The sequence below is a fragment of the Vulpes lagopus genome, chromosome 8, assembly GCF_018345385.1.
Source record: "Vulpes lagopus strain Blue_001 chromosome 8, ASM1834538v1, whole genome shotgun sequence".
NCBI classification, from domain to species: domain Eukaryota; kingdom Metazoa; phylum Chordata; class Mammalia; order Carnivora; family Canidae; genus Vulpes; species Vulpes lagopus.
Window position 1 is genome coordinate 55,144,316 of NC_054831.1, and position 25,582 is coordinate 55,169,897.

Here is a 25,582-nt window from a genome sequence, read left to right on the forward strand (position 1 = left end):
ATATGTGAGGTTAGCAAGGTCACAGAATACAAAGAAAATATTTTAGAAACCAATTGTATTTCTAGGGGCACCTGGGTGGCTCAGTCAGTTGAGCGACCAACTCCTGATTTCAGCTCAGGTCGTGGGATTGAGCCCTGCATCAATCTGCACGTGTGCTCAGCAGGGAGTCTGCTTAGATCTCTCTCTCCTTCTCCCTCTGCCCTTCCCCTGCTCAGCACACTCTAAATAAATAAATAAATAAAATCTTTTTAAAAAAAATTTTTCATTTCTGTATACTAGCAAGTGAGCACCTGGAAATTGAATTCTTTTTAATTCGTAGGAGTCCTAAGACAGATATGTTGCAGAATCACTGCTCTAAAGAATGTTACTGACTAGAAGTTACTGCTTCTGAGCAAGTTTTTCAGGGGAAGAAATGTTTGTCTCTCCTCCATATCATAAACTCCATCCACATTTGGAAGAGTGGATACCCTTCCCTTCAAAGCACTACCTCCTGGTTCTCCTGAGTAGTGCTTCAAACTAACTGTAATGTAAGACCACTTTTTCCAGAGCTCTGTCAGATGATATTTTGTAAAATACAATAAAAAGAAGTTACTAGGGGAACCTGGGTGGCTCAATCTGCCTTCAGCTCAGGTCATGATCTCAGGGTCCTGGGATCGAGCCCCACATCAGGTTCCTCTCTGTGGGTAGTCTGCTTCTCCCTCTACCCCTAAACCCCATTCATGCGTTCTCTCTCTCTTATATATATACATGTTTTCTCTGAAAGAAATAAAATCTTTTTTTAAAAAGGAGTTACTAGTTGAAATGAAATTAAAAACAAAGACATACAAAATGAAACCCCCTCTTTTATTAGATTCTACAGATATTAAATCACTCCATTGAATTGTTTCATAGTTTCTTGATGCTTGCCCTCGCTAAACCAGTAGAGAACAGTTCATGGACCAGCCCCAACCATGGACAATACTTCAAGTCACCTTGTCTGAGAGTTTTGCCAGCAGAGACTAGGAAAAGTGAAGGACTATAAACCACAATGATGAGGAAATGATAGTATAGGACGGCCTAGGGGTCTACCTGCTGTGAATCAGCACAGATGCTGGGAAGAGAGCCTGTGCTGAAGACTTGACATTTCTTTATAACCTGGTCTGAGCTCTCAAGACTCTAGATACCAGATTGAACCACCATTTGGAGGCTCACATGTGACCCTGGGACTTGTTTCATTAAATGTTAACCTGTTCCATTTATTTCTCTTTTCCACACCCAGTCTTCTAATATTTCTTTATGTTTTCTTTCTTCCCCCTCATTCTTTTTGTTTATTTTCTTCTCTTCCCCCTCCCCCTGTCTCTCTCTCAGCATGTATGTAACCATAAAATACAGTAAATCAAGAAGAATCAGGTCTGCAGAGCACATGAAGACGTCTTGAAAATTATTAAAACTCTCATCTCCTCATTCTCTGTCCACAGCAGTTTTTAATGCATTGATATAACGAACCAAGATTCTCTCTGTGTGTTTCTCTCCCCTTCCTTCTCTTATACATTTCTTTTAAGCAAAACTTGGAAAAGTTAAACATTGACCTTTCATGTGCTAGTCATTCCGGTGACCTTGTGTGAACTAGACATAAGTTGAGCATTCCATGTAACTCGAAGTCTTAACTTTCTGAGTCTAGCATTTTTATCAGTGCCTGACAATTTCCATGACATTGCTTACTTTAGTTCTGAAATATCAAATCTTCATTGTTCACTGAGAAGCTGAGTGTCTCTGGACTGGTTGGTTATTCTGGAAATAGAATGTTACTCTTCCATGAATTCAATCGTGTAGAAAATTCTCATTATGCTGGGTTCATTGACTGTTTTCTGAAAGGAAATTCTTTTGGGATAGTGTTATGAATAAAGTGAATGGAGTCATCAAAGCATAACCATGAAGAGAGTTGTTTGAGTCTCTCTTGCTGAAAAAGACACTGTCCCAATATAATTACAGTTTCTGAGTATTACTGAAGCTTTAGAAACACAATTTCTGTAAAGTTTGGCAGTTTATGATTTTCCAAAATATATCCTGATACTATTCACAGAAATTCCCAGGATCTTTCTGTTCTTAACAAAGACTAAAAATCAAGACTATTAGAAGAGTGAATTCAACACATCTTTCTTTTACAAATACTTCTATATTTTTAAGGGAAAATAACTCTAAAATAAAATAATAAAATAAAATTAAATTAAATTTAAAAATAAAATAAAATAAAATAGATTTTCCAGAAACAGTCACTAATATAAACCACAAAAGTTCACCAAATCCTAAAAAGTTAAAAATAGAACTATCTTATGATCCAGGAATAGTGCTACTATTTACCCCCAAAATACAAAAACACTAATTCAAAGGGATACATGCACCCCTGTGTGTACAGCAGCATTATTTACAATAGCCAAGATATAGAAGCAGCCTAAGTGTCCATTGATGGATGAATGGATAAAGATGTGGTGTGTGTACATATACATATATAAATATATATATATGAATATTACTTAGACATTAAAAGAATGAAATCTTACTATTTGCAACAACATGGATGGAGCTAGAGAGTATGTTAAGCAAAATAAATCAGCCAGAAAAAGACAAATACCATAGGATCTTACTCATGTGCAATTAAAGAAACAAAACAAACAAGCAAAGGAAAAAAGAGAGAGAGACAAACCAAGAAACAAACTCTTAACTCTAGAGAACAAACTGATGGTTACCAGAGGGGAGAAGGGTGGTAGGGAAAATAGGTGATGGGATTAAAGAGGTCACTTATCAAGATGAGCACCGGGTGATGTATGGAAGTGTTGAATCACTATATTGTACATCTGAAACTAATTGAAACTAATACAACACTGTATGTTAATTACACTGGAATTAAATTATTTTAACTTAAAACAATTTTTTTAAGTCACCAAAATCTATTGATTTCTGTTTCTTCTGGTTAGGAAGGTAAGAGACAATAAAAGTAAGAGAGAGAATAAGATTGCATATTTGTTCCCTTTCTACATCCTTCCCAAGGGCCAAAAAAAGTTGACAGTGCCCCCTTTTTAATCCCCAGAATAAGGGGATCATCGGAGAGGAGAATAAAAATCCTTTCCCCATTGCAGCCAAAACAACACATGAAATGTGGGATCTTAGGGCACCTGGCTGGCTCAGTTGGTAGAGCATGCCACTCTTGATCTCGGGGTTGTGAGTTCGAGCCCCACATTGGTCATAGAGATTACTTAAAAATAAATAAAAATAAATGTGGAATCTTCTCTCAAGGAATTAATTCAGCAAAGAAGAGAAAAAATTTCTTCTCATCCCTAAAGCCCCAGAAACAAGCAAGGCAGAGAATTCTCTCCTGGTTTCACTGGGAGGGATAAGGTAGGACTTGGTAGAGATAACGTGGTCTGTGTTTTGCAAGGTTTTGCCTTCCTGAAAGGTAGAGACAAAGTGCCACTGTAAAGTTTCCATTCAGAAGTAAAACTGTGGGAACTTAGTTTTATTTTCGTCACAAGTTTTCAATATCTGTTGGAATCCTGGGCAGAAATCCCTGTTCACAACATTGCCTCGGGCAAGTCACTTAGCTACTTTTTTCCAGCAATGAGGCAGGCAGAAAAACCCCTAAATTTGTGATCATTCAGTACCATTTCAACATCCAAAATTTAGGTGGATTAGTAAGAAATACGATTCCTTCTTGGTATTCCTAACCAAAATACAGTTCACCTACCCTAACATTTCAGCTAGTTGCAAAAAAATTTCGAAGACAAAAAACAATTTTATTGTTACATAATATTTGTCTTAAGTAGGGGAAAAGTACAAATATTAAGGCTATTTTTATTTACTCACTTATTATAAGTAGGCTCCATGCCCAGCATGGAGCCCAATGCATCACTTGAACTCATAACCCCAAGATGAAGACCTAAGCTGAGATCAAGAGTTAGATGCTTAACCAACTGAGCCATTCATTAAGGTTTCCTTGTTGTTGTTGTTTTTTTTTTCTTTTTGAGAGAAAGAGAGAGTGGACGAGCCAGGGGGAAGGGCAGAAGAACAAGCAGGCTCCCCACTGAACAGGGAGTCTGCTGCAGGGCTCGATCCCAGGACCCTGAGTTCAGGACCCGAGCTAAAGGCAGACCCTTAACCAACTGAGCCACCCAGGTGTCCCCAAGATTAAGGTTATTTTAAAGCAGAATTTTCTTCAAGGTTTTGGGAGGGTATTGGGGGAAGAAGGGTAAACTTAATGTTTTATATTGTTTCATTTTATTCAAGACACTAAGGCAATCGACATGTTTGTTTCAAACTGTACAGAACAATGCTGCTCCCACTTTTGTTAATTATACTGTTTGTACTTTTCTCTCTTCTCTTCTCTTCTCTCCCTACCCACCCAGCCCAAATTCTAAGCTTGAGGTTTGTTGTAAGTGTAAATTCAATTACAAACAATAATCCAAACGGCTAGTGCTCTTTTACTGGTGGAAGGAAGGATAGACACAGATGGTCAGGAGCAGATAACTGCTGTATATACCATTTTCTGTCTTCTTTTTTTTTTTTTTTAAGATTTTATTTATTTATTCATGAGAGACAGACAGAGAGAGAGAGAGAGAGAGAGGCAGAGACACAGGCAGAGGGAGAAGCAGGCTCCATGCAGGGAGCCCGACGTGGGACTCGATCCCCAGTCTCCAAAATCACACTCTGGGCTGAAGGCGGTGCTAAACCACTGAGCCACCAGGGCTGCCCCATTTTCTGTCTTCTTAAAGCAAACTTTTATGGCTTGATTATAAATACTAGAGAAAGGAGACATGATTCAAAATGTACATTAAAGGGGGATCCCTGGGTGGCTCAGCAGTTTAGCGCCTGCCTTTGACCCAGGGCCTGATGCTGGAGTCCCAGGATCGAGTCCCACGTCGGGCTCCCTGCATGGAGCCTGCTTCTCCCTCTGCCTGTGTCTCTACCTCTTTCTCTGCGTGTCTCTCATGAACAAATAAATAAAATCTTTTAAAAAAATGTACATTAAAAAGCAACAGAACGAAAAACATAAAAAATAAAAATTTGGAAACACATGAGAAAAAATTTATCTTTATTTCAATATAGCGTTTTAATAGTAATTCCTACTTTTTGTGCTTTTCCTAAGGATATCATAAGGCCTTGCTAGCACTATAGAATTCCCATCGCAGATAGATAAGATAGAAGGAAAAGGGTGTTATTGTGACTATCATTTTAAAAATGAAAAAGATGGAAAAAAAAAATGAAAAAGATGGAGGGGTGCCTGGGTGGCTCAGTTGGTTAAGTGTCTGTCTGCCTTTGGCTCAGGTCTGAACCCCAGGGTCATGGAATCGAGTCCCATGTCAGGCTCTGCATTCAGCATAGAGTCTGCTCAGGGATCCCTCTCTGCCTCTCTCTCCTCTTCTCTAAAAGAGTAAATAAACAAATAAATAAAATAAAAATGAAAAAGATAAACCTGGAAGTTGGCATGATTTACTAAATCTCACTAGTCATTACAGAATCTTTGAACAAATTGCTTCTTTTGCAAAAACTAAAAACTGACTTCATCATCGTTGTACAGCAGGGGAACGGAAGCCGGAAGAATGATGTTAGTAGAGTAACAGCAACAGTGGCAGATTTTATTACTTAGCTACATTGTGCCAGGCATTGTGCGACAAGCTACACAAGGCATTGGCCAGAACATGCGGGAAGGCTCTTCAGCTTCTCTTCATGGACGGCCAAAGCTGCAGCACTGCCCTCAACCAACCCAAAACCAATGCTGCTTGAATCCCAGCCTGGCATGGCGGGCAAAGCTCCCGCAATAGCAGCCCAGTGAGCCTTCTGGCATTGCACAGCCCACTAGATGTGGCCAGAGAGGTGTGCTCACCCCCTCACATGGCCTGTGCTGAGCTCTCAGGCTGGTTAGTCCATGGGAGCCAGCCTGACCAGCTGCCTGCCATGGGCCATCAGTTTGGTCACAATATCCATGATATCTCTTCCAACCATGACCCAGTTGGCCTTTCCCCGGCCTGTCAATTTGGAGTAGCATTGTGCCAAGTTGGAGGAGACTCTGATAAACTCCTTCACTGGTTGCAGGCAGCACGTGGTAAGGCGCATGTGCCCAGCCCCACCTCACAGATGCCAGGAATCCTACCTTGACTTTTAGAAAGGATGCCCTCCTCTATCTTTCCAGTCAAATCAATAGCCTGGAGTAGACCGGAAATGTCACTTACTTAGCTTCATCAGAGAATCAAAGAGTGGATGGTCATACATTGTTCTGCCTGCTACGAGAATTAGGGAAATTATATCAGATTTCAGTGAAAACTATTAGGTGAGGGCCTTGGAGGGAGAGATGAATAGTGACTTCCAGGGTGATGATGAGCTCAGAGCCTAGAGGTCCCAGGGGCCCGAGAGAAATTGCCGGTATATTCTCAATCCCAAAGGTAGTGACCTCTTCTCTCAACCACCATCTTGGCCCTGAGGAGTACAGTTTTCCTCAGACCCCCCAAGTCCACGGGTTCCAGCTCTACTTTATTATTGGGTAAGGAATGCCCACCAGGAAAGGTAGGGTAATGTGTCTCTTGGGAATATTTGGTGAGGTGAGTTACAATGCAATTTTTGAGCATGTAGTCAAGGCTGTATCTACACAACCAGTGCTCCAGGCCCAAGCAGGCAGGATTACCCAGGCCTGGTTCAGGACTGGCCTGCCAGCTTGATGTCATGGCACCAGGTTGACACAGAGAGCGTGCCAGTTAAAGCCTAAGTCAAGAGCAAGTGTCTAATCAAGTCACTGGAAAACAAACCGGCTAGGCAGAAAACCAAAAGCCAAATACGTGATCAAGAGAAAGGACACAAAGCCAGAGCAAGAGGCTCAGAACCAGCTTGAGGCAGAACCCAGAGAAGTGGCCTGAGCTATGGAGTGTCATAGGTAAGAAACCTCAAGTCTAAGGGTCAGAAGAAATAGGGTAAGGGGAAAGACCTAACATGAGTGGAAAGGTTTAAGAGCTGGTCAGCTGGGACATGTGATACAACCCACTTCTGTGCCTCACTCAGCAAGTGTCCCCAGGAAGTCTCAGGTAGCTGCTTACTGATGCTGTGTGCAGATGTGGGACACCCCCAAAAATTCCTGAGCTTGCAGAAGTCTCACTGAGTTGTCACTAGCTGGGGTACCACCAACACAAGGCTAATTTACAGGAACCTGGAAAGATGTAGAACCATGCAAGTCACAATATTCTTAGTAAGGAACAGTAAGTGACAGACTGATGGATATATAATCAGTACTATTACCAAAGCTGGATTGTGTTTTTAGTCTAACCAATTTCTTAGAAGCAACCGATTATTGTGAGAACCATCTTTATGAGTGTGGTCTGGAACAAAATTCTAATTGGCCTCTTGCCTTCCCGTGAGGGTGACCTTCACCAGCCCTTCCTCTGGACCCCCAAGCAGTGAGACCGTGGGCAGTGCCAAGTGCTCCTACCATCTGTGCTCAATGCAGTGAACTGTGGCTTGGCCCTCTGTCAATGAAGTCAGCAGAGCAAACTAACCCTCGACAGGTGTGTATTCATTAACAGGATGTGCAAAAACAGGTATTTGTTGTAACAGGGAGCAGATAACATGCCCTTCCTGATTTTGGACAGTGTTAGCACAAACTGTTCTGTGCTGTTGTTAAGCACTATAATTGTTCCTAATAAGTAACATTTTCCTACGGGGGGATGCTGTACTTTCAATAGTTTCACATCAAAATTAAGTACTTTCCCTGCTGTCTTGCGCAAAATATAAGCATGGGAAGGTTAAACTGAGCAAATTAAAAACAGTCATGAATAAAAAAGGTTCAGTATCGCTAAATCTTTGAATCCATCCGGTCTGTAGAATAGGAGTGGTGAGCCCTGGCCACCTGTGTGTCTTTTTTATGCAGTTCTAGGGCTTTTGTGGGAACAGTACCTCCTAGTCATGGCTACCATTTACAACTTTGCTAGGAATTGAGCTAAATCTTTATTTGCATTATCTCATTGGATCCTCCCAACAACCCAAAGGGCTGATAATATTATTATCCCCAGTATGTAAGTGAATCAACCGAAAAGTTACTTGGTCCAAGGTCACATCACTAGTAACAAGGCATGTTGACCTTGAACCCAGATCCCTCTGAAGCCAAAACCCCACACACATCCTTAGCAGTTATAAAGACCATAAAAATATTAGGCTGAGCATTCTGAACAAATGCCTTTGACTTTAAAAGGTCATACAAAGACACAACCCAGAGACTCGAGGCCTGGGAGGGAGGGAGGTGCTTTTTCCCAGAATAGGTATGAAGATGAAGCCCATGTATTATTTTCCAGATGAGGTATTCATGCGATGGATATTCTGAAGACAGGAGTGGTTTTTCCTTTCAACTGTTTGCTGTTTGGGTGGCTCAGCCCTGGCTGGGGGACCTAGAGAAAACTCCAGAACGCGGTGAGCCAGAGGCTTCCCAGCAGGTCCCCGCGATGTGGGTCAGTCCGGGCAGCGCAGTTCCGGTCCTGAAGCCCCACCTGAGTTAATGACAACTGTCGGGGACCCTGCTGGACCTAATTTGACGCCCAGGGCCTGGAGAAAGAGCTCTGCCAATCTCCTGCCCAGGAAGAGAAGGTCGGGCTTCTCTTGGGATAAACAAATTCAGCATTTCAAAGCCACCTGTTGGCTGCTCACCGCAGTTTGCATACAAATGCCAGCAAACAGCCTCCCGTGGCTCAGCCCGGCGGGTAAGGCTGTGGGCTTTTATTGCCCACCTAGAGAGTGTGTGTGTCACAATCCTGGACCTTGGCAAGATTTACCTCGGAGCCCGCTTCACAATCAAGTGTCAGGCTGGGAAATGACCCTTGGCATTTAGCGATCCCGGATGGACAGACAAGCCCCCTGGAGACGGCCTCCTAAAGCAGCCCTGGCTCCGTGCTCGGTCAGCCTGTGAAATTGGTAGCCAGGAGCCGAGGGCCCCGGGGGAAACTGAGCTCCAGATCCAACACGATCCACGCTGCCCCAGGTTCTGCCCAGAGAATACGCTCCCTCCTTCCAGCCCCAAAGTTAGCCTTTGGAGGTTCACAACCATGCTGCTTTTAAAGAAAAAGAAATTCCCTTTTTCTCCACCTCATTCATATTTTTAACACACACTACTGGAAGTTGGTTGACGGTTTGAGCCAGGGCTCAGAGAAAAAGTAAATATGGGGCCCCTGGGTGGCTCAGTGGTTGAGTATCTGCCTTGGCTCAGGGTACAATCCCAGGGTCTTGGGATCCAGTCCTGCCTCAGGGTCCCTGCATGGACCCTGCTTCTCCCTCTGCCTGTGTCTCTGCCTCTCTCTCCGTGTCTGTCATGAATAAATAAATCTTTTTTTAAATGTAAATGTATGCATGTAGAAAAGATTTTTAAATAAATGAAAGGATTATGGGAAGCTAGAAATAATATAAGGATTGAGAAGTCATGAGTGATCATGTTGCCCCCGTGCACACATAAATAGTTTTTTCATTTACATTTCATGATTTTTAAAAGATTTTATTTATTTATTCATTTAAATGTAAGATTATTTATTTTTATTTTATTTATTTTAAGAGAGAGAGGCAGAGACACGGGCAGAGGGAGAAGCAGGCTCCACACAGGGAGCCTGACGCGGGACTCGATCCTGGGACTCCAGGATCATGCCCTGGGCCTAAGGCAGCCGCTCAACCCCTGAGCCACCCAGGCGTCCCTACATTTCATGATTTAAAGTTATTTATGCAATAAGGAATTTTCTTGAGAGAACGCTAGGTCTCAATTAGAAAAATGGATGCCTAAGAGCCAGTTGGATTTTGAAGTAAAAGGTAACCCTTTAAAGGAAGATGGTAGGTGTTTGGAGAAGGACCGGTAATGGATCACACACCTCTGGTGTGTCCCGGAATGAAGGATGCAGCAAGCTATAATAAAAGCTTTGTTGCTTTTATTATAGCATCTGGTTAGAGGTTCAGTTTCAGGAGAAGAAAGTTACCCCAAGTTACCCCAGTGTGGCTGGGACCAGCCAACTAAAGGTCAAATAATCACCCTGCTGATTTTAAGTTCTTCACCTTTTGGACCAACAAAACTCTTGGCGGCTTATTTTCAAATTCCTTAGGGAAACACTGTTTGATGAAAATTTTGGATATTTCAAAATACTAAAAGGAAGGCACACCTCTTAGTTTAAGTGGGAATGATGATACTGTCTCTTGGTGAGAATCAGTACCCTTAAATTAGCTTGGAGATCGCACCAAATTTAAAAGGTGGGAATGCATTTGACCTGAGCAATGCTTCATTAAATCTCAGGTCTGTTTGAATTGTTTCTCCTCAACTGCCTTCACTTCAACTTGTTTTCCTTTGGGCTTCCCGTCCAAAATTATAGATCTTTAAAAACAATAGTTTAGAGTGGAGAAACAAAGAGGAAGACTTTTCCTTATTTACTGACAACCTGAATTCAGACACCTAATGCAAGAGGGCTCAGTCGCCCTGCCCTTGTCTGCCCTCTTTGGATCACAGCAAAGTACAAATGCTATAGGTCCTAGCTCCTCGTCACCAGGGGTTCACAGTTGAATCCCTAAATCCAGGAGAGAAATAGCCCATTTAGCAACAGTGAATGAAAGTCTTGGGTATCAAAATCGCATCCATGAAATTTAGTGAAAAAAATGCCTCAGCATGGGCTTCTAACACTTGAAAAGTAAGAAACTGCTTTTAGATGTGTGGTGTTTTTCCACTATCCTCATCAGTTCCCGAGGGAAATTCCAAGGGGAAGAGACCAGGGATAAAGAGCTTTCTGTATTTCTCTTGGTTTTAAGTGCTCAAACAATTTTTGTTCTATTAGGTTTGTAATGTGAGATCTTTCAGAGTGAATTTACACAACAGCCTCTTACTTTATTAATTCATCACAACTAACTCAGTCTTCACATGTCTAAAAACAAATTGCTGACTTCCCATAAATTCCAACATCTTACACTCTGCCTTGAAAATTGTTCAGTGTAAAATTATTCCAGGATTTCAAAGACTATTCGGCTAGTGTGCCTTATATGTACGCATGCCATATATGTATGTATATTTACACACAGAGAAATAGTTCATCGACTCATCTCTTCAGGATTCTGCTCAGGTTGGTTCAACATCAATCTAATCTGCAAGACCTAGGCTGCCAAACACAATTTGGAATAGCCTCCAAGAGGCCAGGTGGCTACTCGATAGAAGAATCTCCAAAAGGTCTTGAGGAATGACAGATTCCTTGAGCTATTATCTAACTGCTTATCCAAGGATCTCCCAAGATTGCTCATCAATGACTCTCCTGGAATCTCTTTTCATATTCACAGAATGGAGAAAGTTTGTAGGAACATGGCTCTTAGGCCTCCCGCTGTAATACATACTTTGAAATTCTCCAAAGCAGATCCATTGGAAAATCACCACTTTCCTGCAAGAAGTCTATCCTTCTCTGGCTACACTCAGCTCCACCACCTCCCCAGGTCTATCTCCAAATTTCCAGAACAGCAGACAAGTGAATTATGTACGCCACCATACCGCAAAACAGTACAGCATTAGCAGGCTAACCAGGACATGTCCAGAGTCTAAAACTGGACTCCAAATAAAGAGTTGTCAGATTTTGAAAGAGCGTTTAATTTTGTGATTTCATCGAACCTCAAATTCTGAGATCAATGAACCTGCCTTTTTAAATCAGCAGAGTGAGAACAGCATTGATGGATTGAATAGAGGGAAGAAGAGTGAGTTGGTGTCTGAAGTGGTTTCTTTTCCATTACAACTGTGACCCACAGAGTCACTAACTAAATTAACTTCACCTAAGGGAATTAAATGAATTTGTCACTAAGTAGACACTCCCACCCCGTGTGAAGCAGTTCACACAGTCCTAAAGATCAGTGGTGGAATTATTTGTATTTTGTTGGGAGCACCTATGGGGCAAATTGTAATTGATGGTGGCACTTGTTTAGAACACATCGATCAGACACAAACTGGTCAAGTGATTTGGAGACAGTATCAGTCATCTACCTGGACTCCGTTGATTCTCTCACTGGATTAACGCCTAGGAGCAGCTAAAACTTCAGCACTTCATTCTGTCAAATACCAAAATGACCCAAAGTAGGGACAGAAACCTGAAGTGCTCCTATCAGTGGCCACGAGATTATTCCAAAAGGAAACAATCATGAACCAATATCACTGGTAGATGAGAGACTAAAAGCAATAAATTAAAAACAAATCTTAAAAAATGCTACATGCAGTCTGCAGGTCACTGAAGGCGTTGCAAATCTCAGGTATGAAAGATCTGAAATACAAAAAAGTCAAGTCCATATCCACTGCAAAAGTAATAGGCACAAGCTCTCAAATTTTGAAGAATATTATGCTGGGCTGCTCTAGTTCATCCAAGACCCTTGTATATATTAATAAGAAATAGTTACTATATCTCCACATGTTAATCTTATAAAGCATTATCATTGCCCCCATTTTATAGGTAATAAAACTGAATATTCAAAGAGCTTAAGTAACTTGTCCAAGTTCACTCAGCTAGTAGAGACGAAGGCAGCATTGGAAGCCAGGCTGCCAGGCTCCGAAGCGCACTTGACCACCACCCTTGTGAGCTCAGCCTCATCCCATCATGTAACTTTTGGAGGACATTTGATGTTATTGGGGCTGAGACAGAGAAGAGGACCCCTTAGAGGTTATAAGGGAAAAAAGCTGTCCTGGCCCCAAAAAGGCTAGTTCCAGGCTCATGATACTAGATGCCACTGCTTTCAAGCTTTTAGCCTATAATCAACCCATATTGAAACCAGATTTACGAGCTCTTCAGAGGAGAGCTTTGTGATTTTCTAAAGCAGACATGTTTGGTATTTTAGAAGGTCAAACCCCCTATGGTGCAGTGTTTTTAATAAAATCAGTTCAGCAGAAATTAGAGACACACCAGTCAATTTCTGAGGAAGCCTCTGAGCCATTAGAATAAGGGAGTTGAAGGGGGGTCATGTAAAAGACACAGCTCCGTACAGATCAATTTTTTTTCCAAAGGAATAGAATGGAAGGGGTGTAGATAGAGAAGCATCATGGCAAATTTGGTCCCATTTGTCTAGGGTTGAGGCAAATTTCCAGTGAGGAAAAAAAAAGTCTTACTTTTGGGGGGGAAGTTCTATGTCAATAGTAAGCACGGGCCGTTCCTGGTTAGCCCTGGTTAGCCGGGTCTTGTCCTGTCAGCTCAGAGTAACAGTAAACATCTCCAGGAGGGAAAAACAAACAAACCAGTCATCACCTTTTTTTACATCACTGAATCAGGTAGGTAGTTATTTCATGAAGGGCCCTTTATCTCTGCTCTTGGCAACTTCCACACTCTCACAGGAAAGCGCATGGAGAACCTATATTTAGTCCCTGGTAAAAATCAAAGTTGAGAAACCTGCAATATTTTCGTCGAAAGGCCGAGTTATGACGCCCAGGTCTGATTTTTAAGACTGGCGGTGAGGGCGTGTGCAAATACTAAATGGATAAATATCATCATTTAGTATTTATGAATACTGCACACGAAGGGGAAAGGGTTCGTCATTAGGAAAAGACCCGGGAAGAGCCAGTCTCTAATGCAGCTAGTACTTTAACACGTGGGGACCCCCAGTCTGCTGGCGGGGGCAGGGGCACAGTGCCATCGCCCTGCTGCCAAAGGGGGCTACGGACAGCCTAGTGAATTTACACAAGGCACAAGAGGCAGGGCAGCCAACACAGAATACAGAAGTGGAGGCATTTTGCATTCAGCTTCCAGCAAATGTCTGTGATTCCAGTGCCAGCAGAGACCCGGGGCTTGTCTGGAGGACAGGGTTTTACGGGCTTTCAAGCATTTCAAAATACAGGACTTTAAAGCCTTCATTGCCTTAGCTAGCAAACTGTTGAGCTCTTAGCTGGTATTTGGAAGAAGTGGGGTGAATGGCGAGTAATAGCAAAGCCAGCAGGGGAAAAGTAACCAATCGGAGCTGATGCAAATAGTGGCTGCTTGAGGCATCACTGCGTTCCCATGATGCTGTACATGAAAGCAAATGGATAAGGAGCAAGAAGTCTTTTATTAATCTTCATACTATGAAACTACTGTAATTCGATCTGAAGCTAAAAATGGGTGAGGGTGGAAACTCCTTGAAGGGGGGGATTTTGGTGAATTCTCTCCTCCTGATAGGTTTTGGATGGTTATGTCCCACAATTCTCTGGCTCCCTCAAAAAGTGACATACCTAAAACTTAACATCTTTTATAAACTGTAAGTCATGCATGCAAGAAGTGTCATTCTCAAAAAGCACAATACAAATGCTGTCATTTATTAAAATGTGTATTTATTCCGTAGCCTACTTTGTATGGGGCTGTGGTCTGTTAATTATTAAATGATCTAGGTACTCGTTTTTAGATTAGGCATTTCAACTCCCAATTCTTCCATGAACTTGGCTACTGCCTCTGTCTTAAGGGACTCAAATTATGCTGATCATAAAATAATCCCCCAAATATGCACACACAATCCTTTAACACTCAGAAAACCCCATACTCAAATATGCAGAACTAGAGGTTAATTTTTAAGCGAAAGTTTCAAATATACAAATAAAGAATCAAAAAAAAAAAGAATCCTACATGGCAAATTCTTCTCACGTTGAGGCTAACAAAGATCTATTTGGAGGAAAAAAATACACAAATGTGGCATGGGTTTAAATTCAGGCTGAGCAGTGTTGCCAGGCATAAAGTCCTGCAGGAGTGGACACACTATTACTTAGTCTATCAGTGGCTGAAGTCACCACTGTGGAGGGCAGGGAGCCCTAGTGGCATTGCCTGTTCTTTAAATCCCAATTGATACAAATATGTTCACTATTGACACCCTTTCTAAACATTAAGAAAAAAAAAATGTGAGTAGAACACTGCATTGAAGGAAGGCTTGAAAACTAGGAGCATGACACAATCAAGTTTGGCTAATTTGAAATCCAAAAAATTGCATTTGGTCTGAGACAAAGTCAACTGATGAACCAACAGTAAAAGTAGACAGTGACTAACATTAACTACAAGAAAAAGTTTCGTTGAGCAGGTTTGGTTCGGTTTTTCTTTTTTTGGTTGGAGGTAGACACATTCTAAAAAGCATTCCAGAGCAACTGGATTAAGTTGATGAATATTATCTTTGTTAATAAGGCAGCTCCAGACACTGATCCATCATATCTGACCTGGTATAAGGAAGTTTAAGATTTCTCTTAGGTGAAAGCTAAACATCAGGATTATTCTAACAAAAAAATGTGGGGAAGACACTGAATGGTGGGCAGTACACATTTAGAAATTCTCCATACTGTAAGGAAACGATGAATATGCATGTAAGAATAAACAAGATCTCAGTCTTGCTTTAAAACAAACAAAAACAAAACAAAACAAAAAAAAAAAACAAAGAAATCAAGCCAAATCATAGTCGAGACCTTACTGAGCAACAACAGGTCTTCATTTGTATCATTAACACGGAGTTTCTTATGCTTCCCACTTAGTTTTTAATTTATGACAAGACACTGCTAAATTCCAGACAAAATATATATATATATATTTTTAAATCTTTACAATAAATCAAGATGTTGGAGCTTACACAGAGCACATTTTAGGTTATTTAGGTACTCGATTCCAGCTCGCTCAGATGCAAATAACCCTGGTAACAGTGTGTACATAGTCTTCTCTTTGCTTTTTATAATTTTAAAGCAAATAATACATTTGACTGTATTTAAGTCTGTGCAAATAATCCTTCAGAAGAAATATCCAAGATTCTGTTTGCAGAGGTCATTTTGTCTCTCAAAGGGGATTCCGTGAGTCTGTTTTTTCTTCAGATAAAGTGCTCCTGTCCAGCAGAACTCAAAGCCTTCAAGCGTCCAAGAACTTCGGTTCAGGTAAGACTCTGTCATACGAATTCCAGCTTCCCGTGCCCACTGTACATGCCCCAATGAACGAGCGAGAGGATCTTCTCGTTGCTGAGGTCTGCTTGTCTCATTTTGTCACAGGTCAGACAGCAGTTCTCATGCCCGCTCACTGGCACCATGCATTCCAAGTCTAACTTTGCCACCTGCCCCTTTTTGGAATGGTGTCCATGGAAGCTGTAGTGCAAACGGGACAGCATCTGTTGCCGTTGATCCTGCAGTCTCTTGTTTTCACTTCGAAGCATCCTCAAGGCTAACATAATAAGCAACACCAGAATTAGGCCGCCGGCAATGGGAACAGCAATCACAGCCGCCCGGAACCACAACTCTTTGGAGGAAGTCAGCTCCTGGACTTTGGTGATGAGGTTTCTACTGCCATCGTGCTGATAGCGGTTTCCTTGTCCTGGAGGAACACAAATGAGGAATCGAACCACGTTAGCCCTGCCTGCAGATATTTACCATCATCTATCCGTTTGCAACAAGGCACCCCAGGTTAAGAAAAAAAAAAAAAAAAAAAAAAGCTTATGGCGAAATCAACAAATATTTACAAAATAAACGTTGCAAAGCGATGCAAAGATGAGCTTACGAAAACAGTCCTTTAGGGACTGTCCTTACCGAACAGTAACGGTCTTCTAGGTCTTCAAAATGTTGAAAAACTAGGCAAAACCCATTATGTAGACAGACATCTAATGCTCAGGCAGACATAAAAGCTACTCAATTGAGATGCATCTTTGCATCCAGCCATGCCTCTCCCTCTGGTGTCTCTAATTACATTAACAACAAAATCAATAGCAGACATTCAAAGTCCCGGCTGCCATGAACCTATAGATGAGGCCAGAGTTCTGGTCAGAGAGGGCTTCTACCTACCTGAGGCCTCCCCCTTGGGAGGAGCGAGCACATCGTGCAGCCCTCTGTAATTGCACATATCTTCATGACAGCATTCCAATGTGGGCATGGTGGTGCCAGAGTGGTTTCGTGCCTGTTTGGCTTGGCAGATGTCTGCCGTGTTTGCGAGAGAGTCCAGGCAGCCATGGGTGAGCGGGGAATTTGTGTTCTGAGGATCAAGAAGTCTAGAGAAGCAGGCGCTCAGCTCAGATTTACACATATAACCAGTTGCCACGCAGTGGGCAGCATCACAGTAGCATCTGATTTCACCTGAAAACAATGAGAAATTTCGTCACGCCCCTTCAGAGACCAGATAAAGCATCTACTTGAGCAATTGCTAGATCTTAAGATCAAAGGCACGAACTTTTAGAATATTCAGCTGAGTTCCTGCAATGGCAGCCTGGGTAGCCTCGGAAGAGCCCTCTATGCAAACCGGTGCTTACATTTCAATCCAGTTAAATGTAATTTTAGAAATGTATTAATCCCCACTGCAGAGAATCAAAGTTCAATTGTGATTACTGATGAGTTAGCAAGTAATTCAAAATACGACTTCTGGAAGAAAAAAAAAAAATATATATATATATCTGAAATAATCATCATGATAACTTCTCCTACCGTAAGGTAAATTACACTGTTTATTCATTTTAATCCGATGTGACCATACAACATAAAAAATGCTAGGCTTTTTGATTTTGTCAGTATAAATATTTGATCGGAACTACTGAATTGTTTACTACCTTAAAGGGCTGTGCCAAGATTTAAGAGCTTTAGCTAACACCTTATAAAGTTATTAACTAGAAACACAACAATCTAGAAATTGCTCCGGTCAGGAGGTTTTAAAACTATGAAACTGGGCAGCTATTTGCAACCTCTCTAGAAAAGGCAAACTTTGCCTATAAAGATCTTTTCATGCAGAGGAGCTTTTAGTCAGTATATTGTAAAACAGGAACTAGGCAGTTTACAATTAGTGGTTTGCTTGCCAAAGTCAATTTCTTTCAGCCCAAATGGAAAGTCATAAAACTGGGGGGAGGGGGGGGTAAGGAGGGGAGGCTGGTGTAAAAAAAAAAAAAAAAAAAAAAAAAAACGGCAAAGCTAACTTCTCCTCCCCTTAACTCCCTGGTTTTACATGTAATTCAACGTGGGATCTAAAAGGGGAAACATTGAAACTGAAAATCCTCTGCTGGTTGAATGAAAAATCCTTAAGGAAACCTCAAATTTTTCTCCAGGAAGTGATTAAAAGTTTCCTTTATAAAACTTATTTGGTGAGTTGCAAGTCGCTGGTAACATTTTGCTGCAATGCATGCTCTAAGGCTTTTAGCGTCAATTTCTAGTTCAAATGATCTGGGTCTCAGAGCTATATCACTAATACCGGATCTGACCCAGCGGACTCTGGTCACTGTCATATGTCACAAGTAAAGCTACTGTAAACTGAACTAACGCGCACACCTCTTCCCAGCTTTCCAATCTGAAGTTTTGTGTCGTTATTATTGAAATCCCTGCTCTGAAATCAAACACCAGGAACTGTGGTTTTATAGACCTCTTCCTACCCTCTCTTTCTTCCTCCTCTCCATGAATGTGAACGCCTGAGTAAGGTGTCTCATTTAATTATCTGTCCAAATTCCAGGCCACTGTATGGTGTGCTCAGTTTTCATCAGACATTGCTAGTGCTTTCGTTCTAAAACAGCAAAAGAACCCAAAGCTGCCAGCTAATCACAGATCTTTGGCAATCTGAGTTTAACTGTCCAAATCTGGAGGTCCTGCTCTTATCTTAAACCTGCACGCTCTCTGCCAGGAGTCTGGGCCCAAGTCCCCTCTCTCTAGGAAGCCCTTCACGTTGGAACTCTTGCTTTTGAAAGGTTCTCTCTCCTGCCAAGCTAACTTGAGTTTTGTTTTTTTTTTTTACAAAGCTCACCAGGTCTCATGTGGTGATGGCTACATATCCCCTAATCTTGACGAATTCCATAGACAGATTTAAAGTAGAAATAAAACAGATTCAATGTCCGTTTTGATCCTATTCACCTTCAGACCCAGTGCAGAAAAAGAGCACTGAAGGAAAAAAGGAAAAAAAAAAAAAAAAAGTAAAATGTTTATGAGAGCCTATGTAAAACACTATATTTTCAATGACCTAAAACAGTCCAATAAAATTTTGACAGGTAACTACGAAAAGTTCTAACAACTTTTTTTTTTTAATTGGAGCCACATTTGAACAAGTTGAATGGACTTTTGTATTACTGTATTAAAACTAGATTTCTGTTGTTTCATAAAGTTTCTTCCTGTGGCATGCAAAAGGGCCCAGAAAGGGGACTGGTATTTGGAAACAGTGAACAATGCTCTTCTGTTCCCCCCCTTTTCTTGTTACTGTATGTAGTGATTAAACAAAAATGCCTGCTTTAGTCAAGATGGCTACAGGAGAGACTGCTGGCTTCTTCTAAAGCTTTTGAAGTCCGCAGCAGTCAGAAATCTCTGATCCCCTAATTATATCATTATCAGGCACATAGTTTCGGTATCTGTGACTTCATGTCAGTCCGAGTCCCTCCCTGCTCCGCGGCCTTCGACAGGGCCAGGAGGCTCCCGTCTGCAGGCTAGCAGGGCTGTTATTTAGGGTTAATTACACCCTTCCTTCCAAAATAAATAAATACTGTAGCACATCATCCTCCCTGGGCCAGCTTATCCTTTAACCTCATGCCTGCTAGATGGCAATTAGAGAAAAAGTGGGGGGCGGGGGGAGGGCAAAAGCTAAATAATGCTTCCCATTAAAAAAAAAATTTTTTTTTATCTGTTCACAGAACAGTAGGTAGAGTTCGTGGCGGGGGAGGCGGGGGAGTCCTTGAAATCCAGAAGTTTGGGTTATTTCGACCTAAAGCAGGGAAAGCCTGCGGGGGGTGCGGGGAGAAACTGACCTTTTTCTTTCCCGTTTCTCTTTCCTTGGGGCGGGCAGCAGTGTGCAAAGTATGGGGGCGAGGGGGCAACGGGCCGACGGCGCCCGGGGAGCCGCACGGCCGCAGCCGCAGCCGCAGCCGCAGCCGCAGCGTCCCGCGCCGAGCCTCACACTCGCGGCCGGGGCACCCCGGCTCCGGCTCCGCGCCCCCGAGCGGGGTCCCGCGCGCCGCGGCTGCAGACGCTCAGAAGCTCGCCACGGACGGACTCACGGAAACCCGGGCACCCGCCGGCCCCGAGGGCGGGCTCCACCTCCACGCGCCCGCCCCGGGGCCACCCCAGGGGGCGGCCGCGGACCCGGCAACGTGTCGCGACCTGCGGGCTCGGGCGCGGGGGAGGCCTCGCCCGCCGCCAACAAAGCCGGGGCAGCCGCCTTCCAGGGGACCCCGGGACCCCGCGCCCTCCCGGACAGCGCGCCCCGGCCGGCCGGCGGGCACCCACCTCTGGTGAGCAGCACGGCCATGGCGCAGAGTTCGAGCTGCAGCCAGACGAAGATGTAGCTGGAATGGCGATCCATTGACGCCCCACGGCCGCGGCGCAGCTGCACCCTACGGCTCCCGGAGCGCGCGGGGCATGGGTGCTCCCCGGGGCGGCGGGCGCCGTCGGCGAGAGGGCGAGAGGCGAGGGGCGAGGGGCGAGGGGCCGGGCCGCGGCCGGGGGGGCGCCCACGAGCCCGCAGGACTTCGGCGGCCCGACTGCGCGGCCACCGCGCCCCTTGGCTCCGCCCGGCGCCGCGGTCCCGGGCGGGCTCCCCGTCTCGCTCCCCGTCAGCCGGCCACGGCGCGAAGGCAGAGGCTCCCCGAGCGCGCGCAGACAGCGCCGGCCGCGAGCTCCAGCCTGCGCCCGCCTCCGCCTGCCCCGGTCCGCGCCGTAAATAGCGCCCCGCGCGGGGAGCCGGCCCGACCGCGCCCCGCCCCGGCCCCGCCCCCGGCCCCGCCCCCGGCCCCGCCCCCGGCGGCGCCGGCGCCGTCTGAGTGGCCGCCGGGCTCCTGTCAATCACCTCTGCAGCCAGGGGGCGGGGCCAGAGAGGGCCCGGGAGGGACCTGCCCCGCGGCGGCGAGCGGCGGCGAGCGGCGCCGGCGTCTGGGGCTGCGGCCCACGAGGCCGCCGTCTCCCGCGCTCCCCCTCGCGGAGGCCCGCGCGTGCGTGACCTGCGGGAGGCGCGGGTCGGCCCTCACCGCCCGGACTTGGGCCGGCATCCCCCGGCCCGCGGCTTCTTCGTGCTGTGGCCCCCGAGGCGCGCGAGGACGGCGCGGTCGCCTGCGGGAGCCCTCGGCCGGGGCGGCCCCCGGGGGCTCGGCTCCCTGGCGGCGGCGGAGCGGGCTCGGGCTGCAGCCCGGGAGGGGCGGCCGGCGATGGGGTCGGCTCTCAGCCCCTCCCCACCCCCTCGGCGCATCCGCCGGAGCCGCCCGCCCCGGGATCGATAAAGCCCAGACAGACAGACTGTGGGTCCGCGCGAGCCGCTGAGTTCCCCGGGGTGGACCGGGGACGAGGAGCCGGCTAGAGACACTTAACGAAAATTAGCAAATCCAAAAGCACCGGCGCCAGCGAGACGACACTGGCCCAGACTGACACTCAATTAACCGCCCCCCGAACAATCGCAGGCAAACACACCGGCTGACCCTGATCGATATCAGCCCCACGGCGATCTCCTCTCGGAGATACTCCTTCATTTACTAGGACTTGCAGGGCTGCCGGCCCCCAGCGTACCCAAAGGCGGTCCTGGAGGCTTTGCTGCTGCTGTTTTGGTGGTGGTGGTGGTGGTGGTGGCTCTTTTTTTTTTTTTTTTTTTTTTTTTGGTGAAATTCAACTTAAAACTCTTTATCTGAGGGAATGCTCTTGTATCCCTTCCTCCCCTAACCTGAAAGGAACCAAAGTCAACCATTTGTAAATTTCCTTTTAGGCTCAGCCAACACTTCCCTACCTGATAAAATGTCAAGGGGTGGGGTGGGGGTTGCAGAGAAAGAAAAGCATTTAATGCTAGGGTGGGAGATGTAAAGTCAAACCCTTTAGGACCGCAGTACAGCAACGAACTTTGAGGCTAAGAAAAAAATATACATGACTGGAGGACCAAAAATCAAGGTGAACCTTGTAAATTAAAGTTGCAAGTCCATAGAGGACACAAGATACAGTTAATGAGATTGCCTCTAAAAAACTGTTTTGTGCAGAAAAAAATAAAATGATTTCATAAATTGATGCTCTGCCCATTACTTCACTAAATCCAAACTGCCTCGGAAAGGATGGGAGAGCAAGCCCCGCAGACATTTTAAGGGGAAGTTAAACTGGTTAGGGCACCAGGTAAACAGCAGGCATTTCTCAAGTGGTGAGCTGACCCTTGGTCCTAAGGAAGACTTTGATTAGAACTTCCTGACATCTAATTCTTTGACAAGTTAACAGTTCTCAGGGGTTCATGCAGACAATACTTCTCACGTAATGACACACTTTTTTTTTTTAACTCTAGAGAGTCAATTATTAGCTAAAAGAAAACTTTTCATTCAACTATCTCGAAGCGCCCACTATAGGCCAGACTCCGTCTGGGGTTATAAAGATGTCAGAACCTAAACAGTAAATCACAAACAATGGAGTGGGAAGATGATAGAGATTTCCGTGCACAATGTTATGATGCATAAAGAAAGAAGAGATAAGCAGCCCAGGAAGTAAAAGAGGACTGGAAGGTCTGCTGGAAGCAGTGACATCCGGCATGACTCCTAAAAAAAACAAGAAGAACTGCAAGGAGACCATTACGAGCATAGAGGGCTACAGGAACACAAGTGTGACGTTTATTGATTGCGTTGGGGAATATGGGTGGTAAGTAGGGAATGGGGAGATGGAGCTGCAAGCAATTCTTTGTTGTTGGAGCATAAAATGTGAAGTAAGGAGTGGGAAGAGATGCATCAGAAAATAACTATATTTACCTGTAATGCAGATAAATACTTGTTTAATGGAAGGCAGTCTTGGGGGATGTGTTGATGAAAGTTGCACTGCACTAAACACATTCTGAGTCCTTTCCCAGCCCTCTTCAGAGGAACATCTGCTTTCTCTGGAGTGGGCATTGGCAGGCCAACTGGGGGCCTCTGTGCTTCTGGCCATGGGTGGTCACAGGACCCCAGATGGACCAGTGAAGTTGTCTCTTCTGGATCTTTGGCCAGAGATGCCTCTCAATCTGTAGAGGTCAATTCATGGTGACGTACAGAGTTTACCTGTCTGCAGAAGAAGAGAAAAATGACAAAGGTGTAAGTCCAGATGGATACCCAGTCAGTTCAGGTCCTTAGGTTCCTTATTAAGTTAACTCAGGCACCTTGATAATTTCCCCTTTTTTACTTAAGGTTCTTTTCCCTTCAACTCAAAGGATCCAAACTATGATACTTGTGTTTTACTGAATTCCTTTGGATGTTTGATCATTCCAGGATGTATACTTTTTTGTTCCAAACACAATTCAGAATAAGAATTTATGATCCATTCCTCAATGTTTCAACTCTTTTGTTTTTATTATTAGTTTAATGGGCAGACTTTTTAAATTGCCAGAAATTAGTTTTAAGGGAAACAAGTCTGTAGTTTGTCTAATGGTTTTGGAGCAGACATGGACTTTTCAACTAAGTGAATGAGAGTGTTTGAATCGATGTGGAAAGTCAAAATTGGCTCATGGATAATATGTCAATTAGGAGACCATACTGGTGGTTGAGAGAACAGGTAACAATTTTAATTCAATTTAAGACTCAAGGAAATTGCTTCTCTACAGAATTTTTCTTGCGTTTTGTACCTACGTCTATTATTACTTTCCTACACATAGGTTGGCAAGTAGAAGAGAAAATAGCAAAATCTAGTGTCTTTTGGAAACTTCAATTAAGAAAGGAAATCAGTGACCAAAATTCTTTTTACTCTTATGAAGGGAATTCTGAATATATAAGCTGGAACCAGCTATCTGTACTTAAGAACAGAATGCTCATTCTAGGCCTAACAAACTGAAATAATTAAACACTATGATAGTTTAATATTATTAGCATCAAAGAATGTTCTAAATAGGTTTTATCCACAGGCATATATGGATATATATTATGTGTAATGTATATGACGTATATAATCACAACACTGACACATTTTTGCATTGCTCTACACCACAGAATAACTTTCTAAAATTTTTTTTAATAAATAGAAAAAAAAGGGTGGTGGTGGTGGTGGTGGTGGTTTATGTCCAGCCCGTTTCCTTAACAAAGCTATAATACTAATCTCTGCTTACTCAAATAATGCCATTGCTTCCCAAAGGTATATGTGATCCTCATTTTCAGCAATGCCTCTCTCTTCACAATGAAGATGAAAAATAACTCTTGGTACATTTTGTTCCGAGAGAAACAGTTGTGTTTAGTTCCTGGCTGGCATACAAACAGCTCTTACAGTCTAAGGATAGAATCTAACATTTCTGCCTGTTATACAGATCTTCTACCAACTAACAATCCACAGAGGTTGGATAACACTTTGAATTCCCAGTAGCAGCTTTTTTAAAAAGTAATTTATTCTCAGTAGAAGTTAGGAGTTCAGAACTGAAATTTACTTTCATTGGAATAAAGTCAAAGGTGAGAGATTTAGCCCAGCCTAAAAGAATGGCTATGTAGTGAAGTGGTTGTTTTTTGTCTCTTTTGTTTCTTTGTGTTTTTTTGTTTGTTTGTTTTGGTTTTGGTTTTGGTTTTGGTTTTTTCTTTTTTCCAAAATGAACTGACTTCAGGGTCCGGTAGATTAGTGTGATAGGACCCAGAAAAAAGACTGAAGGTCACATTCCAAAATGCCCATCCTCCCACAAGCTAGCAAAAATGCCATGGGGGTGGGAGGGCCTTACAAATAAACCCTGCAGTATCTGTTGGGTGGAAGTTTTCTTAAGAATTTTTAAAGCAACTTGGGGCACCTGGGTGGGGCTTCCTGAGTCTTGATTTCAGCTCAGGTTGGGATCTCAGGGTTGTGGGATGGAGCCCTGGGACGGGTGTCAAGCTCAGGGGGAAATCTTCTTGGAATTCTCTCACTTTTCTCCCTCTGCCCCTCCCCCCTCAAATAAATAAAACTTAAAAAAAATATTTTAAAGCAACTAAGTTTAGAATACAGTAAGAAGAGACACCTGGATGGCTCAGCAGTTAAGCACCTGCCTTTCAGCTCAGGGTGTGATCCTGGAGTCCTTGGATGAGTCCCACATCGGGCTCCCTGCAGGGAGCCTGCTTCTCCCTCTGTCTGTGTCTCTGCCTCTCTCTGTCTCTCATGAATAAATAAATAAAACCTTTAAAAAAGAAAAAGAATACAGTAAGAAATGTCCCTCGTTAGAGAACATTACTTTATGAACTTAACAATGAGTATTACTTATAATCCAATCACATCAAATATATTCTGTATAATCCTTGACCATAACCCACAGCCTTTGTTCTATTCAGTTATGTTAATGTCATTAAGCCAGTAGAACTTGTAGTAGAAATTATTCAATAACCTGCTAGTTTTGCCTATTTTCGTCAAATAGCCAGTTTGATTCCTTTTGTTCTTGTAACTAAAATGGTAAATCAATCCTTTAAAGCAGAGAAATTACTTTAAACAAATCCTCCTTAAAGGAACATCCTTGACCTAGAATGCTGTTCAGTAATGTGAGGAACAATATTTTTGAGTTCTATCTCCTGAGCTAACAATACTTTGCTTGTGTTCCGTTGGATTAAAAAAAAATGTTCACAATCAAGCCACTGAAATTCAGAAGCTTTGATATTTGCTTTAGACAGCCAACCATTTAGTCTGTAGCTTGAAATGGACTGAAACCATTCATCGTCTTCCACAGCCCAAAATCTGCCTGAGTTTTCTGCTGTTCTGCTTCTACCCACTCTTCTTCCTTTGCTGGCCTCAGAGTGACTTCTTATG

At 43.7% G+C, this 25,582-nt stretch overlaps 1 protein-coding gene across 2 annotated transcripts; it reads right to left on the minus strand.

Moving 5' to 3' along the window:
• Positions 1-14,267: 14,267 nt before the first annotated feature.
• BAMBI (BMP and activin membrane bound inhibitor) lies at positions 14,268-20,576 on the minus strand. Of its 2 annotated transcripts, none has more exons than XM_041768288.1 (3): positions 20,144-20,576; positions 16,748-17,035; positions 14,268-16,283 (listed from the first exon to the last, which is right to left on the minus strand). In XM_041768288.1, exons 1-3 carry the CDS (start codon positions 20,217-20,219, stop codon positions 15,865-15,867), a joined length of 783 nt encoding a protein of 260 aa, XP_041624222.1. In that variant the 5' UTR covers positions 20,220-20,576; the 3' UTR covers positions 14,268-15,864. The 2 variants fall into 2 exon arrangements, with proteins under 2 accessions (XP_041624222.1, XP_041624223.1); XM_041768289.1 differs by lacking the exon at positions 20,144-20,576 and adding an exon at positions 17,130-17,282.
• Between the last annotated feature and the right edge of the window lie 5,006 nt (positions 20,577-25,582).

What these genes read in the sequence shown, in the direction of transcription:
- BAMBI (XM_041768288.1), bottom strand. Translation starts at nt 20,219, where the DNA reads ATGGATCGCCATTCCAGCTACATCTTCGTCTGGCTGCAGCTCGAACTC. An exon ending in GGCCGTGCTGCTCACCAGAG is followed by an intron (nt 17,036 to 20,143) that starts GTGGGTGCCCGC and finishes CATTGTTTTCAG; the next exon opens with GTGAAATCAGATGCTACTGT. An exon ending in TCCCAAGGGGGAGGCCTCAG is followed by an intron (nt 16,284 to 16,747) that starts GTAGGTAGAAGC and finishes GTGTTCCTCCAG; the next exon opens with GACAAGGAAACCGCTATCAG.